This window comes from Diceros bicornis, chromosome 9 (assembly GCF_020826845.1).
Source record: "Diceros bicornis minor isolate mBicDic1 chromosome 9, mDicBic1.mat.cur, whole genome shotgun sequence".
NCBI classification, from domain to species: Eukaryota; Metazoa; Chordata; class Mammalia; order Perissodactyla; family Rhinocerotidae; genus Diceros; species Diceros bicornis.
In genome coordinates, this window is record NC_080748.1 from 24904241 (window position 1) to 24925552 (window position 21312).

Genomic DNA, 21312 nt, shown 5'->3' on the forward strand with positions numbered 1-21312 from the left:
AGTGTCTAGTCTGTTGTTAAACTCCTTCACTAAATTTTTTTTTTTTTCAAATCTATTTGGTCACTTTTTTTGTCTCCTGCTCTATATTTTATTCTAAGTCACACATATTTTATATTCTGAATAAGGTAAGCCCAATATCTAAAAGCTTTATGAGCCTGATTCTGTTGTGTTGTTTCTGCTGGTGTGTATCCATGGTGCTTTGTTTCCTTATGTGTTTTGTAATTTGAAGTCTGGGTTTATGGTGCATTCCTTCACATATAATTTTTGTTTGCTTGTGCCAGAGTCCTGAAACACTACTAGCCTGGGGACACTGTAAACTAAGTTCTTGTTTTGAGTTTTTTTAAGAATCTTCAATCTTTTGAGTTGTATGAATTTGAATCACACTGCTAAGCACCCTAATAGAAAATAAATAGTTCTAACTTTGTCATGAAGACCTCAAGTACTAGCAGGGATTAGAATAAACTCTCCTTGAACAAGGTTACTTCTCTGTGTTGACCCAAACTTAGGCCAGGGTAGTTAATTCGGTGTGAAATACATAAAAAAATATAAATATGTGTATATGCAATACAGAAAAATATATGTATATGTAAATATATATAGTCTATGCATATAAATCTGTCTATAAATCATCTCAACTGTTATAGCCCTCTGATGTCATCAGCTACATGGCTAAGAACTGTATTTCAAAGAAGTATGGTTACTGAATGAAGAGAAAAAGGTTATAGGAAGTTGTCTTATTACTAATTCTAGATATTCTTTTTGTTAAGAATTACTAGTTGAATGTATGAATGCTGATAATTTTTTTCGAGGTAAGAATATTTTTCAGTTACCATTATATACTTTTAAACAATTTAACATTTATACCATTCAAATCAGATGTAATAACACAATATAGGAAAACTTCTAGTAAAATTATCTTATTTACTTATAATATCAATCTCCAACAGCTTGAAATAAAAATTTCCATGGTCTTAATTGAACTGTATGTTACTGTCTTTTAGAATGTCCCGTTTTTCATTAAAATAATTTTTAAACCACTCTATGTGTTCGATCTTCTGTTTAACACTCAGATATGGGTTTTTGGAAAGACCACAGGTCACCAGCTCCATGAAGTGGCGAATTGGTCCTTGTTTTGGAAAATCCTCCAGGTATTTATCCAGAAATATATGTTCATAAAATTCTGAACCATCATCATCAAAACCTAGGAAACGAGACAAAATATATTACATTATAATTTTGAATCTAAAAGCTATATCATAAAATTAACATGAATGAGGTAATATAGTATTACAGGTAAAGGTATGAACTTTGGAGTTAGACGTAGGTTTGCCCACCAATTTAACAACTGTGTGACTAGGCAAATTAATTAATTTCTCTGAGCATTAGTTTCCTCAGGCATAAAATGTGGATTAAAACAGCACCTTCTTCATGGAGTTTTTGTAAAGATTAAACAGACACAAAGCTCTTCTACAACGCTTAGCATACTGTAAATGTTTAAAGTGTAGCAGCAATTACTGCTAATGAATATTTTAATATCTAAAGCAACCACTAAGAAAACTACAAACTACACTAAAAAATACATAAATAAAACAAGATGGAATCCTAAAATATGTTCAAGCAGCCCATAAGAAGCCAAGAAAAGACAGAGGAATAAGAAACAAAGAAAATGAACAGAAAACAAACAATGAAATGGTTTCTTTTGTCACAAAATGTTTGTACAAAACAAACTTCAATACATTTAAAATAACTGAAATAATATATAGTATGTTTTCCAATCATAATGAATCAAAGTAGAAATTGGCAACAGAAAGATAACAGGAAAATGTTCGAACAGACTTAAGTCCTAACAAATCAATAATTACTTGACATGTAAATGGTCTAAATACACCAATCAAAAGATAGAGATTGGCAGAGTGGATGTAAAAATACGATCCAAGTATATGCTATCTACAAGAAACTCACTTCAAACACAACATAGGTAGGTTGAAGTAAAAGGACGCAGAAAGATATATCTTGCTAACATTAATTTAAAAAAAAAAAGCATGAGTGGCTATATGAGTATCAGACTTCAGAGCAAAGAAAATTACTAGGGAGAAAAAAGAACATTACATAATAAAAAGATCAATCCACCAAGAAGACTTAGTTATCTGAATTACGTATGCACCAAACAGACTTTCTAAACACCTGAAAGAAAAACTGATAGAAATAAAGGAGAACTAGCAAAATCCACAAATATAGTTGGAGATTTCAATATACCACTGTCAGCAATTGAGAGAACTGCCAGGTAAAAAATTAGCAAAGATATAGAAGAACTGCACAACATCAACCAAAAGGATCAAACTGATGTCTACAGAATACCCAACTATTGCAAAATACAAAATTCTTTTCAAGCATCCACGGAACATTCACCTAGCTAAACCCTATCCTGGGTCACAAATAAGCTTTAACACATTTAAAACAATTGAAATAATACACAGGACATTTTCTGATCATAATAGAATCAAACTAGAAATCGATAACAGAAAGACAAAAATCTTCAAACAGTTGGAAATTAATACACTTATAAATAATTCATGGGTCACAGAGGAAATTTCAAAGGAAATTTAAAACAAACAAATAGAATTGAATGAGAATGAAAGCACAACAAATCAAAATGTGAGACACAGCTATAACCTAATCCCTAATCTAAGCTCCCACCTCAAGAACCTAGTAAAAGAAGAGCAAAATAATCCCAAAGCAAGCAAAAGGAAGGAAGTAATAAAGATAACATCAGAAATCAGTAACAGTGAAAATAGAGAAAATCAATGAAACTGATATCTGGTTCTTCAAAAAAATATCAGTAAAATTGATAAATCTCTAGCACATCTGATAAAGAAAAAAGAACAGAAGACACACACCACCAATATTAGGAATAAAATTTACCATTATAAATCCTGAAATCATTAGAGGGATAAAAGAATACTACGAACAACTTTACACTCACAAACTCAACAACTTGAAAAAAATGAACAACTTAAAATCCATTAAACTACCAAAACTCAACGAAAATAAAATAGATAACCTGAACAGTCTTATAACTATTAAAGAAAAGGAATGTAAAATTTAAAAGCTCTCAAAAGAGAAATCCCTAAACCCAGATCACTTCACTGGAGAATTTGATCACACATTTAAAGAATTAACACCAATTTTACACAATTTCTTCCAGAAATTAGAAGAAGGGATACTTCCTAATTCATTTTCTTAGGCCAGTATTACTTTGTTATTCAAACCAGACAAAGATACAACAGCAACAACAACAACAACAAAAAAAAAAAAAGGAGAGAGAGAGAACTACGAACTAATATCTCTCATGAACTTGGAGGCAAAATTTCAACGAAATTAGCAAACCAATCTAACAATGTATAAAAAGACTTAGACACCAAGATCAAGTGGGATTTACTCCAGGTATGCAAGGCTGGTTCAACAGTTGAAAATCAGTGTAATCCACCATATCAACAGGTTAAAGAAGAAAAATCATATGACCCAACACTCATTTTGATAAAAACTCTCAGCAAATTAGGAAAAGAGAGAAACTACTTCAACTTGATAAAGAGCATCTACACAAAATCTACAACTAATATCATACTTAATGGTGACAGACTGAAAGCTTCTCCCCCAGGTTCATGAACAAGGCAAGGAGGTCAGCTCTTGCTCCTCTTACTCAACACAGCACTGCAAGTTCTAGCCCCTGCAATGAGGGAGGGAGGGAGGAAGACAAGGCATACAGATGGGAAAGGAAGAAATAAAACGCTCTCTATTTGTAGACAACATGATTGTCTACAAAGAAAATCCCAAGGAATCCACAAAAAACCTCCCAGAACTAGTAAGTGAGTTCAGTCAGGTTACAGGATGCAAGATCAACACATAAAAATCAATCACATTTCTAATTAAATTTAAATTGGAAGACAACATATTAAAGAAGTCAATTCTCTCCAAATTGGTCTATAGGTTTAATGCACTTCCTATCAAAATCCCAGCAAAGTTTTGCCACAGGCAAGGTTATTCTAAAATTTATATGGAAAGGCACAAGTCCTAGAACAGCTAAAACAATCTTCAAAGAGAAGAGTGAAGTGGGAAGAATAATGCCAAGACTTACTATATAGCTAGAGTAATCAAAAGAGTATGGTACTGGCTGAGGGACACATAGACCGATGGGACAAAATCAAGAACCCAGAAACAGACCCTGTTATGGACTGAACTATGTACACAGTTGATATAGACAATTGACAGGTTGAAGTCCTGATCCCCAATGTGGCCTTATTTAGAAATAGGGCCTTCAAGGAGGTAATTAAGGTTAAATGAGATCATAAGAGTAGAGCCCAGATCCAATAGGACTGGTGTCCTTATAAGAAAGGCTGAAGAGACACCAAGAGTGCACACAGACAGAGAAAAGACCACAGACAGAGAAAAGACCATGTGAAGACACAATGAGAAGGGGGCCATCTGCAAGCCAAGGAGAGAGGCCTCAGGAGAAAGCAACCCTGCCAACACCTTGATCTTGGACTTCCAGCTTCCAGAACGATAAGAAAATTAATTTCTGTTGTTTAAGCCACCCCATCTGTGGTATTTCGTTATGGTAGCCCTAGAAGACAAATATGCCCAATTTTAAAAAACTTATTTATTTATTTGTTTTTATTGAAGTATAGTTGACATATAATATTGTATTAGTTTCAGGTGTACAACATAGTGATTTGACAAATATGCCCAACTTTTTCAAAGGTGTAAAGACAATGCAATGGAGAAAGGATAGCCTTTTCAACAACTGGTGACAGAGCAACTGAATATCTACTGATAGAAAAAAAAAATGAACCCAAACCTCATACCTCATACTAATTGACACACAGTGGATCACTGACTTAAATGTAAAACTATAAATCTTATAGAAAAAAAACATAGGGGAAAATCTTCTGGTGCTAGGGCTGGCAAAGAACTTGATACCAATAGCATGATCCATAAAAGGAAAAATTGGACCCCACCAAAATTAAAAACTTTTGGTCTGTGAAAGACTCTGTTAGAAGGATGAAAAGACAGGGGGCCGGCCCAGTGGCATAGTGGTTAAATTCGCACACTCCACTTTGGCGGCCCGGGGTTCACAGGTTCAGATCTCGGGTGCAGATCTACGCACCACTTGTCAAGCCATGCTGTGGCAGGCGTCCCACATAAAGTAGAGGAAGATGGGCACGGATGTTGGCCTAGGGCCAATCTTCCTTAGCAAAAAGAGGAGGATTGGGGCCAGCCTGGTGGCGCAAGCGGTTAGGTGCGTGCGCTCCACTGTGGCGGCCCAGGATTCACCGGTTCGGATCCCAGGCCTGCACCGACGCACCGCTTGTCAGGCCATGCTGTGGCAGGCGTCCCATATAAAGTAGAAGAAGATGGGCATGGATGTTAGCCCAGGGCCAGTCTTTCTCAGCAAAAACAGGAGGAATGGCAGATGTTAGCTCAGGGCCGATCTTCCTCACACACACACACAAAAAAAAGAGGATTGGCAGCGGATGTTAGCTCAGGGCTAATCTTCCTCATAAAAAAAAAAGGATGAAAAAAACTACGGACTCGGAGAAAATATTTGCAAACCGTATATTCAACAAAGGACTAGTATCTGGAATACATAAAAAAACTCTCAAAACTCAACAGTGAGAAAAACAATCTAATTAGAAAATGGACAAAGATGCAAAAAACAAGAAGAAACATTTCACTGAAGATATACAAGAAGATGGCAAATATACACATGAGAAAGATGTTCAACCTCATCAGCCATTAGAAAAATGCAGATTAAAATCACATCAATACACACCTCTCAGAATGTGAACACATCTAAAAGAAAAAATAATGACAACATCAAATGCTGTTGAGAATGAAGAGAAATTAGATCATTCAGACATTGCTGATGGGAATATAAAACAGCATAGTCACTCCAGAAAACAGCTTGGAAGTTTCCTTAAAAACTAAACATGCAACTACCATACAGCCCAATTGCACACTTGGGTATCTCTCCCAGGGAAATGGAAATTTATATTCATACAGAAACCTGTACATGAATATTTATAGCACCTTTATTCGTAATAGCCAAAAACTGGTAACAACCCAGATATCTCTTATCAGGTGAATGGTTAAACAAACCATATGGTACATTCAAACCATGGAATACTATTCAGTAATAAAACAAAACAACAAAAAACCCTATGGATAAATCTCCAGCGAGTTAATCATGCTGAGTAAAAAAAACCTAATCCCCAAAGGTTACATATTGTATGACTCCATTTGTATATATATTTCTTGAAATAACAAAGTTATAGGAATGGAGAATGGATTTAGTGATTGCCAGGGATCAGGGACTAAGAAGGGAAGGCAGCAGGAAGCAAGCAGACGTGGTTATAAAAGGCCTGTAGGAGAGATCTCAAGGTGAAGGAGCTGTTCTGAATCTCGACTGTGGTCGTGGTCACAGGAATCCACATGTGATAGAAGTGCACAGAACTAAACACACACACACACACAAAGGAGTACATGTAAAACTGGTAACACCTGAACATGGTTGAAGGACTGTATCAATGCCAATCGCCTGGCTGTGATGTTGTATTGTGATTACGCAGGACGCGACAACTGGGGGAAAATGGGTAGAGTATACAGGATGTTTACTATTTCTTACAACTGCATGTGAATCCACAATTATCTCAAAATACAAGGTTTAAAGAATGCTTTCTAATCACTTAGAATTATTTTTTACTTATTGAAACAGTTCTTTTTACTTATTGGGCCATTTAAAGATCTACACATTACTTTTATAAAAACTAAAATATACAGAAAATAAATCAAGGCGTTAGATTGCCAAACGGCCATATATCACTCCTATGCTTGTCTACATGCCCCTCTGCGAAATGGCTTGACCATTCTTCCCATACAGCCTGTTTCTCCAACCCCTGAATTTGGGGTTGGCCAGGTGACCTGCTTTGGTCAATGGGATATTATCAAACACAATGCAACAAAGGCTTGAAAAGCACTGCACCTGTATCCTTGCTCTTCCTTGCTATTAGGAACTCTTCCACAGCCACGTGAACAAGCCCAGGCTAGTCTGTGTGAGGGGGGGTGACACATAAACCAGTTATCTCAATCTCCCCTGACAAGAGCCTGCACCAACAACGAGACATGTGAGAGAAGGCACTCTAGAACAACCCACCCCCAGCGAACCTGCCAAAACCAACCAGAAAACCCATAAACTCATGAGCAGGTACAACTCAGCTGTTGTTTTACTAAGTTTTGAGGTAGCTTGTTATGCAGCAAAAACTGATACAATTGGTTAAGGTATTCCTAAGGCTTCTTCACATTCAGAATCCAATTCTCTTCAACTGGCTTTTCAACACTGAGTTGTCAGTGGTCATGCTTTTCTACACACTATTAAGAACGTTCATGATGCAGCATTTCTTAAGAGTGCTCCACTATGGCCTCTTCCCACACCCCTTCTGCAAGTGTGGATGCACATACACACAGGCAATGACAACAACCTCTTCACTGATGCCAGACTAGCATGGTAAGATGCGTCATGATTTCAGAGATATTAAAATGCTGAAGAACAAAAGTATGTCATATTCAATGAAATACAGTAAAAGAGATGGGTAGGAAGTAAAAAAAATGGAAGTTGTTCTCTAACCCACAACCCCCAACAACTTCTACCACATCTTCCAAGGACAATCACTGCTAACATTTTGGTGTATACCCTTCTAATCCTTTTTCTATATACATATGTATTTTTTTTAAGAAGACAAATTATTGGTTAAAAAAATTTTTTAAATCTCATTTAGAATTCTATATGGCTCTCAACAGTTTATACCACCACACAAGTCTGTTATTCCTTTACTTTTTTTTAAAGGCAATATGCACCTGGGAGTGGGAATGGGGGAAATACAACCTAGAGAGGTAAAAAGTGAAAAATTAAAGCCTCACTTTGCTAGAGGTCTTTTCCATACAGCCAAACACTGTTAACAGTTTCATGTGACAATTATTCTATAAAAAATTCAATATGGCTAATGTTGTAAAATGAAAAACAGGTCAGGGCAGGTTTAAACTTCCAATATATTTGAAAGAGAGTATGTTAGGGCTTAAAAATAAGGTCTGTAGCATTGGGAACAAAATCAAGGTGATAACTGCTCTCAAAAATCCAATGGTGGGCCGGCGCCGTGGCTTAGCGGTTAAGTGCGCGCACTCTGCTGCTGGCGGCCCAGGTTCGGATCCCGGGGGTGCACCGACGCACCCCTTCTCCGGCCATGCTGAGGCCGCGTCCCACATACAGCAACTAGAAGGATGTGCAACTACGACATACAACTATCTACTGGGGCTTTGGGGGAAAATAAATAAATAAAATCTTAAAAAAAAAAAAAAATCCAATGGTGACTTCTGGATTGAGATTTTGCTGTTGTTTGTTAGTTATTAGTATCCTCCTTAGATATACTAAGATATAACACTTAAAGAAAATTTTCCAAGAGAAAGCTTTGAAAAAAATAGCCATGTTAACACAAGCTCAACAATTAATTTATTAAATCATTCATAGACATTGGTCTGAAGGCCAACCATCTCTGACATATATGAAATCCTCATGGGGTAGATGGGCACAGTAATTATGACTATGCTGTATCAGGGGATTGGAGCATCTAATAAAGGGCGTAGGTAATCTTATTTCTTATCACCCTTGCTCTAGATGAGAGATTAACACTCTTTGCAATTTAGAATGCTCCAGGAGGACACAATGAATAGATGCTTCCTGAATGAGTCAATGAATGAATGAGAGCCAAGTGGTACTGGCAAGTATAAAATGAAGGGAGAGAGAGAGCTAAAGGGGGGTTACTCTATACAAAGTAAGTTCCAGGTAGATTCAACAGGAAAAGGCTAACAGATCTGACTATGTACAAATTAAAATCGCTGTTGGTTAAAGACATTCTAAACAGTTACCAGATAAGCGGCAACGACTTCTAGTTAAAAAGTAGCAGACTTAATCCGTGCCTTTTAAATCTTCACTCCAAAGAAAGTAAAAGGAATAACAAGTATAAAAGTACAAAGACAAAGAGAAAAACAGACAGGAGTAGATCAGCAAAACTTTAGAAGGGGGAAAGTGGACATGTGAGCAGTAACTCATTTAGCAGAGTGGAAGATGCTAAAACCAAATACCTTTAGAAGGGGAAGACAAGAAGAAGCAAACAGACTTCAAAGGCTTCAGGAATTAGAGGCACCACGTACCAGTGAAATTAGGAGTGGGGATGAGGGACAAAAAACAGGATTAATTAAAACTGGTTTAGGGAATAGTTAGATCTCCCATGTCCCATCTTCCCCATGCACCTCTAGATGACGACACTATCCATTCCCAAAGAAGATGGGCAGTTTATTTCTGGGAGAAATTAAAATGGGGAAGAGGAATAAGTCACTGAGTTGATAAGAGGGAATTAAGTAAAAGTCTGCACGCTGACTGATGAGACACGCCCCCGTCCCCGTCCCGTCCCCTGCACGGTTCTCAGAGCACAGTCAATGCCTACAGCCTCAAGTCAGCAGTTGGAAGACTTCTTACTGGAGAGACTCAATGCAAAGCACTATTAACTATGGAGTTGTGATGGTCTCCAAATTGGCTCCTTCCCAACCCCTCTGAAATGAAGCCCACTAGCTGACAAGTCTCAGCATGTACACAAATCCAATAAACAGCTTTTTATGGTCTTGAACTCTAAAGTATGAACAAACATCCAAAGAACAGCAGACATTTTAGGAAAACCTCTAATATAAGTGAAAAACACCTTAGCAAAAACTGACACCCATCTAACAAAATCCATTTTCCATTTTTATCAAAGTAGAAGAATTAAAAACCCTTATGTGGCTGTTCAGCAACATTACATTTTCCAGCCCCCTTTGGGTGAGGCGTGGCCATACAATTACATTTTCACCAATGGAATATGAACAGAAGTGATGTGTGACATTTTCAAGCCAGAGCCTTTAAGATAGTAGAATTGCTTACACTATACCCTCTTTTCCCCTTCTTGTAAGCCTGAGCACAACGCTCCTGTGATTCACCTTTAATGATGCACATGAGGAAGATAGAATGTGCACTTCCCTTGCCTACGGCAGGGAAGATACAACGGAAGAAACCTGGATCCTTGGACAACTGTGTGCAGCACAGCTGCTTACTGATCTGGAACTTGAACTATTATATCAAATAAATTTCTATCCTGTTGAACAATTGCATTTGTGGGGTCTCAATGAAACAGCAGCTAGTGTTAACCTAATACAAACTCCAAAACAAAAAGAAACTTTGAGGACGCTAAAAGAATGTTGGTAGCAGAAGAAAATCAATCCAATACCAGGAATAACAACAATTTTTAAAAAGGTGGGGGAGGTTAGAAGTTAAAAATATGATATTAGAAACAAAAACCCAAGAGAAAGGTTGTAAGATAAAGTTGAGGAATGTTCCCAGAGCTTAGAACAAAAAGAGATAGAGAAGAGATTAGGAGACCTAAATTATCAAATAAATAATAAAAGAAAATTTCTCCAGAATGGAAGAATAAAGTTCCCAGATTAAAGGCCCCAATGGTGCCTAGAACAATGATTTTAAACAAATAAAATCCCTTGCCAAAGATCATCATTCTGAAACTTATGAATATTATAGTCATACTAATATAAACAATGAATACAGATGGAGCAAAAATTATGCTATATCTATATCGAGAGGATGAGGGGAAGACACACACACTAGATAACATCTAAAATGGATAATAGAATTAGGCATATAATTTAGAAATATAAAAAATAAAATACAGCTGAAAGATTGAAAGAGGTTGGCTCTGAGAAAACCTGATTAGGTAACAAAAAGAACTGCTTTATATTAAACTATAAGCTTACTATGACTTTAAAAACTCAAATTAATTTGTAAAGAAAGAGATAGACTAGGAGACAATATTTCCAACTATGTAAGAGTCGAAGTATTAAAGTCTGTAATATATATCAAGTTCCTACAAACTGATAAAACAACCTAACAGATAAAGTCAAAGGATATGAAGATGTAAGTCACAGAATACAAAATAGCCAATAACCATACAAAAAGATGCACAATCTGGTTAGCAATCCAGGAAATGCAAATAAAAATACCAATGATACCACTTTTGCCCTGAATATTTGAAAGATTAATAAATATGCAGCATTAGGTGAGGTGTGGAGAGACAGATTTTCATATAGTTGGTTGAGAGTCAACTGGCTATCTTTTTAGAAGAGAATGTGTCAATACTTACTGCAATGTAAAATATACCTATTGTTTGACCCTTCTAGGAATTAAAAGTACTCAAATATGTACAGAAGGACAAATATAGGGCTGGCCCTGTGGCTTGGCAGTTAAGTGCGCGCGCTCCACTGCTGGCCGCCCGGGGTTCGGATCCCGGGGGCGCATCGGCGCACCACTTGTCCGGCCATGCTGAGGCCACGTCCCACATACAGCAACTAGAAGGATGTGCAGCTATGACATACAACTATCTACTGGGGCTTTGGGGGAAAAAAGGAGGAGGATTGGCAATAGATGTTAGCTCAGAGCCGGTCTTCCTCAGCAAAAAGAGGAGGATTAGCATGGATGTTAGCTCAGGGCTGATCTTCCTCACAAAAAAAAAAAAAAAAAAAAGAAATACATGTTATATAGTAGATGAAACACAGCATACTACATTACTGTATATACCATAAAAATACACAAAATATTAAGAATTTGTTAAAGGATTTGTAAGTCTCTAAAGTTCTCCTATATGAAGTAATACTTTATGAAGATATAAGACTAAATATTTCTGATATTAAAACTTCCATTCATTAATCAAATGAAAAGTTATCAAAAATTAAAATATTACAGTGACAGCATACTACTACAAAGGTTAAAATAGGGACTACATTTTCCTAAGACTTATTGAGGTGCTTCCAATTTCTAGCTAATCTTACCATAAAAGTAAATGAATCTCTTCTAATTCAAAATACATCTATAAAATTCAATGAAAATGTTTAGCTGATGACAGCATGAGTGCCATAAAAAATTAAGAGCATAGTAATACTGTTTTCCTTTCCTTGACTGAGGAAGAGGTAACATTTCCAGAAAAATCTCCAGGAAAGTAGATAATATTTTATTACCAGCTGAAAGCATCTAGGTATGCAGCGAAAGAATTTCAAAGCCTCCTAAAATTTGTGCTTTGAATGGCTTTGAGTACAAGAAACTTAAACCTCATTAATGCAATGGTTTTATGAATAAAAGATACCGGCATAAGACTTTAAGAGTTGTAATGTTCTCTAAAATTGAAGTATAATCTCATACCCAGTAGTTAATGAATTAGAAGATTTACCAGGTAATCTCTTGCTTAGCAACTAGAAAACTGTCATCATTTGCAGTTCTCAACACTTTTATATCATAGAAATTCATGATGTATTTCTGTCATATAATTTTACTTCTTCAGTTTCCTCATCAAACGTCTAGAATTAAGCGAAATTGTAACGTTCTTTCTAAAAACACTGTCAGATTTCTTTTAGGACACCACAAAGATGTCTATACAAAGTTTCAAAATTCATGTAAATATCTAGATTCTATAACTGAACATCTGCCCGATTGACTCTCAATCACAGAATTTTACAAATGTCTGAACTTAAGACTTACCTGCTTCATTGTTAATTGGGAACTCCCACAGTTTCCCCTCTTTTGTCCACTGGATCATCTGTTCAAAACCATTCTGAAAGGGCTGTTCATTTACTGCGGCTAACTGCTTAGCAAATTCCACATCCCACAGTGAAGGTGCCGTCTCTGTATAATAAAAACATTCCAAATTAGCACAAGTCAATGTAAATATCTTTATTTCTAAAAATGTTACAATCAACTCTGCACTGGTAATACATTTTCAGACTTTGAAGCTCATAATTAAACAGTATATAATGAAAGGTCACTCTCTGAGAGCTAAAATTGAAACAAAAATGATACATTAAGACTACAACTACAAAAATGGCAAGCCTTAACTTTTGTTTTACTACAATGCTATGTAATCAACCCCTAAAGTCTCACTGCCCCCTCTACTGGAAAGGAAAAAAGAAATGTGTATTTTGTTTAAGGATGTTCTAATGAATGTGAATATTTTTTGGTTTTTTTGTTTTTTGTGAGGAAGATCAGCCCTGAGCTAACATCTGATGCTAATCCTCCTCCTTTTTTGCTGAGGAAGATTGGCCCTGAGCTAATATCTGTGCCCATCTTCCTCTACTTTATATGGGACGCCACGACAGCATGGCTTGACAAGTGGTGCGTAGGTCTGCGTCCAGGATCCGAACCTGTGAACCCCGGGATGCCAAAGCAGAGCACGCGCACTAAACTGCTTGCACCACCAGGCCGGCCCCTGAACGTGAATATTTTTTATTCAACATGTGACTTTAAAATCCAGGTTGTTTATTTTTAGTCTGTTAAGATAAGTCACTAATGTACTACTAATAAAGACCAAAGAAGTTAAATTAACATAATTTAATAACAATGATAATGACACTACAACTAATGGATATTGAGCTCTTTCTCTGTGCTTTTTTTCTTTTCTCTTTTTTTTTTTGGCTGAGGAAGACTGGCCCTGGGCTAACATCTGTGCCCATCTTCTACTTTATACAGGACGCCGCCATAGCATGGCCTGACAAGCGGTCAGAACCCGGGCCGCCAGCAGTGGGGCTTGTGCACTTAACCACCGCGCCAAGGGGCCGGCCCCTGTGCTAACTGCTTTTTATGCATTAGTTCATTTTTTTTTTTTTTGGTGAGGAAGATCAGCCCTGAGCTAACATCCATGCCAATTCTCCTCTTTTTGCTGAGGAAGACTGGCTCTGAGCTAATATCTATTGCCAATCCTCCTCCTTTATTACCCCAAAGCCCCAGTAGATAGTTGCATATCCTTCTAGTTGCTGTATGTGGGATACTGCCTCAGCCTTGCCAGAAAAGCAGTGCGTTGGTGCATGCTCGGGATCCGAACCCGGGCCGCCAGTAGCGGAGCACGCACGCTTAACCGTTAAGCCACGGGGCCAGCCCCTGCATTAGTTCATTTAATCCTCACAACAACTCTACAAGTAAGGTAATATAATGTTAGCTTATGACCACCATCATATCACATGTTTCAATCATTGATTTGCTTTGGAAATTTAAGACATCTTTTAAGAATGAGTCGTATTCCCACTAGTCATTGCTGGTGGGAACGCAAAATGGTACAACCACTTCAGAAAGCAGTTGGGCAGTTTCTGAAAAAGTTAAGGATATACTTATCATACAACAATTTTACTCCTAGATATTTACCTAGAAGAAAACACACATCCATACAAAGACCTGTACACCAAAGTTCATGTGTGACCATGGCTCACCACACACTGACTGCGGGATATTGAGTGTGTTGGCCTAGAACATCTGACACAGAGAAAAGATCACTGCAGTTAGGCTTAATTAGCCACATTTGCAGAGTAAGCATACCAGTAAAATAACTTATCATGGTCATTTTTTTTTCTTATTCAGTGAACACTGATCAACTTAGGTCTTTTCCATGATCATCATCACCATCACCACTGTTAACAGCTGCAACTATTGAATGTCCAGTGTTCCAGGCACTGTGCCTGACACTTTAACTACAATACCTCATTTAATCTTTGAGATGTAGGTATTAGCCCCATTTTACAGCTGGGGAAAGGGAGACTCAGAGAGGTTAGTACAGCAGAATCTGAGTTTGAATAACCAGATCTACCCAACACCAAAACTCTTTTCCATTAAGGTACACTGCCTCTCAGCTCTAAATTACTCCAGGATAAGCAGTAGGGTCTATGACTATATCCTGTGCAGCAGTGCTAAGAACTTAGTGGGGAGCAAAATGTGGGAATCATGGGACAGAAGAACTCATTCATTCAATCAATCAATAATTATTGAATGCCAACTATATGCCAGGTATTATTTTAGGTGGGAGGGAAACCGCAGTGAATAAATGCTAAAATTAGGTTTGCACATTGTTCTTACCCTTGTATTTAAATGGGAACAAAAGACATTCTTTTTTTTTTTGAGGAAGATTGGCCCTGATGGTTCTCAGGGCAGGCTACCCCAGGAGGCACCACTCTGGTATGCGGATTATTTCGAGCTGAAGACAATAAGGACTCAGAGACTCAGGAAGAATATTTGAGTTTCCTCTCCCAAACTGCCTAAAGAATTTAAAACAAAAGATCTGTTTCAGGAAGGAGTTATTATCATGATGGCTGTAAAGATAATGTAGGATAGAGGTTACAATAGGAAAGGCATCAAGCCCCTTTTATCAAACTCTGTCTCTCCCTGACCACATTATTGATAGATGACCCTGAAAAGAATTGTCTTCCTGCGCTCTGAAGTCCCAGACCACTACCCACCCCCAACACACTCCTCACCTTTAGCTGCAATACTTAAGCAAGCAGCTTAGCCAGAGGGATGAGTTGCTCATTTCTGAGTTTCTCCCATGTATACATGTTATTAAACTTGGTATTATTTTCTCCTGCTAACCTGTCTTGTTGATTATTTGGCCAGCAATAAGAACCTTAAGGAAAAGGGTAGAGGGAGATTCTCCCTCTCCCCCAACAGCACTGAGCTAACATCTGTTGCCAATCTTCCTCTTTTTTTCTTTTTTCTCCCCAAAGCCCCAGTACATAGTTGTGAATCATAGTTGTAGAATTACGGCTCTCCCATATGGGACGCCGCCTCAGCAGAGCCGTGAGTTGGTCTGCGCCCAGGATCCGAACTGGCAAAGCCCAGGCCACTGAAGCGGAATGCACGAACTTAACTGCTACGCCACCGGGCTGGCCCCAAAAGACATCCTTTAGACTCATGCAAGTATAGCTTACTAAAACGGTACCTTCATTAGAGTAAATTTCCATAAAGTTGTGCATTATTTTCCTTATTAGAGTATAGTAATTTTATATTGTTTTATAAAATACATATAATTCAGTACTTTCTTGCCAGCTAATTTCAGTTTTAGGAATAAGATTTCTGATTTAAAAAAGCAAGCTAGTTCCTTCAAGAACCAAGTGCCTCTTCTGGCTGTTCATTAGATGGACAACAGCAGTTGCCCTGACAACAAATTCCCTTTTTGAGGCAAGCTTAACAGCTGCCACTTCAACAGGGGAGAGGCAATCCATTCTCCATGCCTGTATTTTCTATTCCCTTTTCATCAGACAGGACAGAATGCAGTTTTCATAATACAAGAAGGCAAGTTGTTCTCTTAAGCTTCACCTTCAGTTTATTTATTTTTTTTTTGAGGAAGATCAGCCCTGAGCTAACATCCATGCCAATCCTCCTCTTTCTGCTGAGGAAGACCGGCCCTGAGCTAACATCTATTGCCAATCCTCCTCCTTTTTTTCCCTTTTTCTCCCCAAGGCCCCAGTAGATAGTTGTATGTCATAGTTGCACATCCTTCTAGTTGCTGTATGTGGGATGCCGCCTTAGCATGGCTGGACAAGCAGTGCGTCTGTGTGCGCCCGGGATCCGAACTCGGGCTGCCAGTAGCGGAGCGTGCACACTTAACCGCTAAGCCACGGGGCCGGCCCCTGATAGAAAGATTAAATGAGCCACTGGAGGATTGCCCAGGAACTTAAATATCAAATTATTCCTACCAAAGTCCAAAAAGCTAACTTACAATCTTTAGAAATAGAAGTCACTTGTAACCTGGAGACCATCTGCATTGAGTTTCTTCATTTATTTTAAATAATTAGTAAACCAAGGTTAACATCAGGCAAGAGGACACTCACATTTCTCTGCTAGTTAGATTTAAACTGGCGAATTTGAAGCACTCGACTTCTTAGCCAAGGAAGAAAGGGGGAAGAATAGATAAAAAAGACTAACCATGGGTTAAGAAAAAAACACTACAAGTCTGCTAAATACATTCTCTGAATGAATGCTCTTCCTCCCATCTCCTAAACAGTCAGTGAATCACTTCAGTACGTTACTTCTATATATGCTATCCCCTTTTCTAGAGAGTAAGCTGCCTTAGGACAGAAACCACAGTTTATCTTTATATAACAGCACAGAGGTAGTAGGTGATGATTAACGTTCTAACCCTAGTGGCCAATTTGTAGCTCTGGATTCACGCAGCTGGCAGTACTTACCTCCCATTGTCTCACAGAATGCAACATTTCAAGGGAGAAATCTGACTAAGAACAGCAATGTCAACAACTATGTTCATAAGCAAGATCCAGGCCAGTGGCAGGACGGAATATTCAAGTACCTGACTATTATGCGGACAGAATATTCAAGTACCTGACTATCATGCAATCAAAACATTAAGGATGTTTTTGAAAGATGGAATGTTTCTACACCCGAGAAATAGTGTTTTTCTTCTCTTAACGTACCTGCTTCAGGTGCCCCTTCTGTAACTGCCTTAAGATCAAAGATATTAAGTCTCTTTCCCTTGAATATATTTTTCCTAAGACTGAAAAAGAAAAAATAATTTATTTTAATGAATATTTTTATATACAATCAACAAAAAAATTGTTTATGAGAAGAAACTTTTATATAAAATATTCAACGTAGAAATTAAAAATAATTCCTGAGACCCACACCAGACATTTTAACTAAATTGCCACGTCTTTAGGGCTGATAACTAAAAACAGGAACAAAAGCTCTTGAATTTTTGCATCATAATACAACTAAGCAGTTTAATTTCCAAAATACCTAACTGAAAAGACTAGCTTAATTTGCCATAATTTTTACTTGATTCATTTCATGTTAAGGTTTGGAAAACTCAATGTTGTGGAAAGCTATCAAAATATACTAAATTAGAAGTTGTTCCAGTCAACATTTGTCTGCCCGTAAAGGGCAGAAAACACTGAATGTTTAACTACAAATTATAATTATAAAAGACTGCACAGATAAATCAAAACAGTCCCACTTATAAAGCAATTGTTCTGTAATTTTAAAATAATGATTAACTTTCTTTACATAACTATTTTTTTTTTTTATTTTTCCCCTAAAGCCCCAGGCGATAGTTGTAAGTCATAGTTGCACATTCTTCTAGTTGCTGTATGTGGGACACGGCCTCAGCATGGCCAGAGAAGCAGTGCGTCTGTGCGCGCCCGGGATCCGAACCCGGGCAGCCTGCATCGGAGCGCACGCACTTAACCGCTAAGCCACGGGGCAGACCCTACATAACTATTTTTAATTAACTATTGAAATTAATGTCAGAGAGTTAACAGGTAACTTTTCCTTGTATAATTTTAATCAATTGCTTTATGTATCAACTCACGTTCCTATTGAACAAATTTACTGGCAGATTAAAAACCAGTTTATAAACTGGAGGGTTAGTTTTTTAAATAATTTTGAATTCGTTTCTGGATCAAATTACTTTTTTCTACTAAATTAAAGTGACTGAACAAATGCAAATACCATATTAAAATTAAAGTGATCTCAAATCACTTAAGTTGAGTGATAAGTGATACATTATCCTCTAGCAGGTCCCCAAGTGTTTGTAAACGAAGGCATTCATGCCCCAGAACCATCCTCAGTGCCTTGCATTCTTCTCCCCACCCAGGATTCCCTCACCTTCATGCAGGTAAACAGGATGATGGATTCAAGTAACTCACAGTAAGGAGGGAATGATCCAGTAAAGTACAGAATTTTAAGAGGAATGTACTAAAGAGGAAGGGAAGACAATAGACATTTGCTGTGCATCTACTATATATAGTTTACACATGTTTCTTTCCTATTCCTCAAGAAAGCCATTTAAGCTAGGCTTCACCTTCAGCACTTTATAGGTGGGGAAACTGACTGATGGGTCTGTGAACGTTGCCCCTGGCACAGAATTAGTCAGTGGCACAGCGCCAGGAGCCTGAGGCAGGCCAGGGTGACGCCCAAGCCAGTGCTCCGTGACTCACACCTCTCCGTCTCTGACTGAGGGAATCGGTCCAGGGCATGTTTTTGGTGACCAGTCCAGGCCTGGACTGTCTTAGGCTGTCGCAGGTCAGAGCAGGATGAACAACTTGGTATCTCACTATTGCTTCCCCTTATTCTAGAGCCCTTCAGTCAGCTTTTTAACACAGTCATTACATGCACATAAACCCCTTTCCTACTTTTTTAGCTTCTCCTTTGCTACCTTCTAATTTTTAATGACAGTTAATATCATTAAAAATCAAATTATGATACAGCATTCTGATGTAGTTGCATGGAATCATTTCAAAGAGGACTGAAGTTAAATATTCTCAAGAAATCATAAGTAAAACTCCAAGTACACATTCAACGTTATTCAGTAAAACGTCATAAGAGCACTTTAAATTAGTAATTCAAATAATCTTCCAAAGCCATTCTAACCTCTTGAACTTCCATGGTTAACTACTGACCATCTTTTCCAATCCTCCTGTACAAATTAGTAATTTAATACCCAGAAGGAGCTAACTCCAGTTGCTAAGATTATACTTAAAACAAAATCCATGGAATACACAACACAATGAAAATACAACAATTGTGAGCACATCCTGCAAGATGGGTTAGTTTTTCTCAGACCATGCTAAATATCGGGTTCCCCCTCCCCAATTATCACTTCACAGGCTTGAAGGAGAGAAAGAACAGAAATTTTATGTAAATACAGACAACTTTCAATTATAAAACAACTACATAACGCACGGCTTAGCATCTTTAAGAACTGCCAAATTCAAATTGCCACAAATAATCTACTACTTTACGGTACTATAATGGATTTCTTTGTTTTTTTGATGGTGGGTTATTTCTCTATCGTCTAAGAAAGACGATTATATAAAGAGATATAAAGGGTATATGAATATACATTGTAAGGCACATGATCAGAATGAAAAATAATGCTTCTCACAAAATGTTCATTTGTTCAGAATTCAGTCAGCTCTGCTTACTGTAAACGAGGAGACCTTTATTCATTGTGGGTAAATGTGAGGCAGGGCCCATTTTGATTTATGGTATAGAAAAGTGTAGGACTGCTAAACCCAGAACATCCTTCCCTCTCTAGGAAGTGGTACACAGAGAGCAAGAAGACAGATATGAATGCATCCATAATGCTCAGATATCCATCAGCAATGAAGTAAACCTACAGTTAAACACACAAAACCAAACAGACTGCAAGGCTTCAATACCTTTTTCTAAGACCAATGGTCTTCTCCTGGCCAACATAACCGTCAGATCCTTCATCAAACTGAATCTGATGCACTGGTCTCGTACTAACTCTAGCTGTGGCAGATCTGGCGACTTTCATATCTGATATTATGTTACTGAAACTGAAATAAGAAAAAGGTCAAGCATATTACAAACTTGAGCTACAGAATAGTAATAAACTTTCTTAAACATGAGATTCACATCACTTAATTCGTACTTTACTTCTATGCACTAACACAACATAAAAAATTATGTTTAAATAAAAGATTATATGTCACACAGTAACATTCACATTCCACAGACCCCTAAGATTTATGATTCCTTCTCTTTTAAAGATGTTCTTCAGAGATGTTCATTTAAAACATAAATTCAAAGTGTCACTTATGAAAAATCATCCAATATCCAGAGAAGTTGATATACAGTCAATATCTGTATACTTATCACGTAGGTTAAAAAACTAAAGTTGAAATTTAGCCACATTTTTTTGTTGCCTTGCATTTGTGCAAATACAAATAAAAAGAGTGATCTGACTGACAGCCCCGTCATCTGTATTTTTCTTTTAACTTCCTGAGATAAGTCTGGTACACGTGCTCATTGAGAGCGACTGATTTAGATCATGATCCAAAACAAAGGAGCGCCACCACTGACTACATTTTGGCAGCAGGTGATATAACTTGGCCTAAAGCGATGAGAGATGAGAAGATGAGTGGAAAGATTTCAGCTAAAACATAAGAATAAGGGAGAAAAGAGAAGGAAACAGGCCTGAAGATTATCAGACTGTGCATAAAACCAGCAAATTATTTAACTGAAAAAAATTAATCTCAGAGAAGCTTCTTATTCTGTTATTTATTTATTTATTTTTAATAACACTACTAAATTTATCATTTCTTTTTCAGGGACAAAAAATTGTGTAATTTCTCAAAAGAAAGTTTAACTATTCAATTGGTCTTTTAAGAACTGCAATCTTACTTAAGACATGAGTTTAAAAAAAATCATGGGGCTGGCCTGGTGGCACAGGTGGTTAAGTTCCATGCTCCGCTGCGGCAGCACGGGGTTCGCAGGTTCAGATCCTGGGCGTGCACCGACGCACCGCTTGGCAAGCCATGCTGCGGCAGCGTCCCATATAAAGTGGAGGAAGATGGGCACGGGCCAGTCTTCCT

At 37.6% G+C, this 21312-nt stretch overlaps 1 protein-coding gene across 2 annotated transcripts in view; it reads right to left on the reverse strand.

Moving 5' to 3' along the window:
* Nucleotides 1-907: 907 nt before the first annotated feature.
* MRPS31 (mitochondrial ribosomal protein S31) overlaps nucleotides 908-21312 on the reverse strand; it is a 32396-nt gene continuing 11991 nt past the window's right edge. Inside the window, exons 4-8 of one of the 2 annotated variants that reach the window (XR_009221173.1) lie at nucleotides 20134-20274; nucleotides 17389-17468; nucleotides 12680-12823; nucleotides 12372-12498; nucleotides 1184-1201 (exon numbers count right to left, since the gene is read on the reverse strand). Coding sequence is in view for 1 of the 2 variants with exons in the window: in XM_058548090.1 (XP_058404073.1) it covers nucleotides 972-1201; nucleotides 12680-12823; nucleotides 17389-17468; nucleotides 20134-20274 (595 nt within the window). In the remaining variant the exon portion in view is untranslated. Of the gene's footprint in view, nucleotides 1202-12371; nucleotides 12499-12679; nucleotides 12824-17388; nucleotides 17469-20133; nucleotides 20275-21312 lie in introns of both variants that reach the window. The other variant, XM_058548090.1, reaches the window with a different exon arrangement.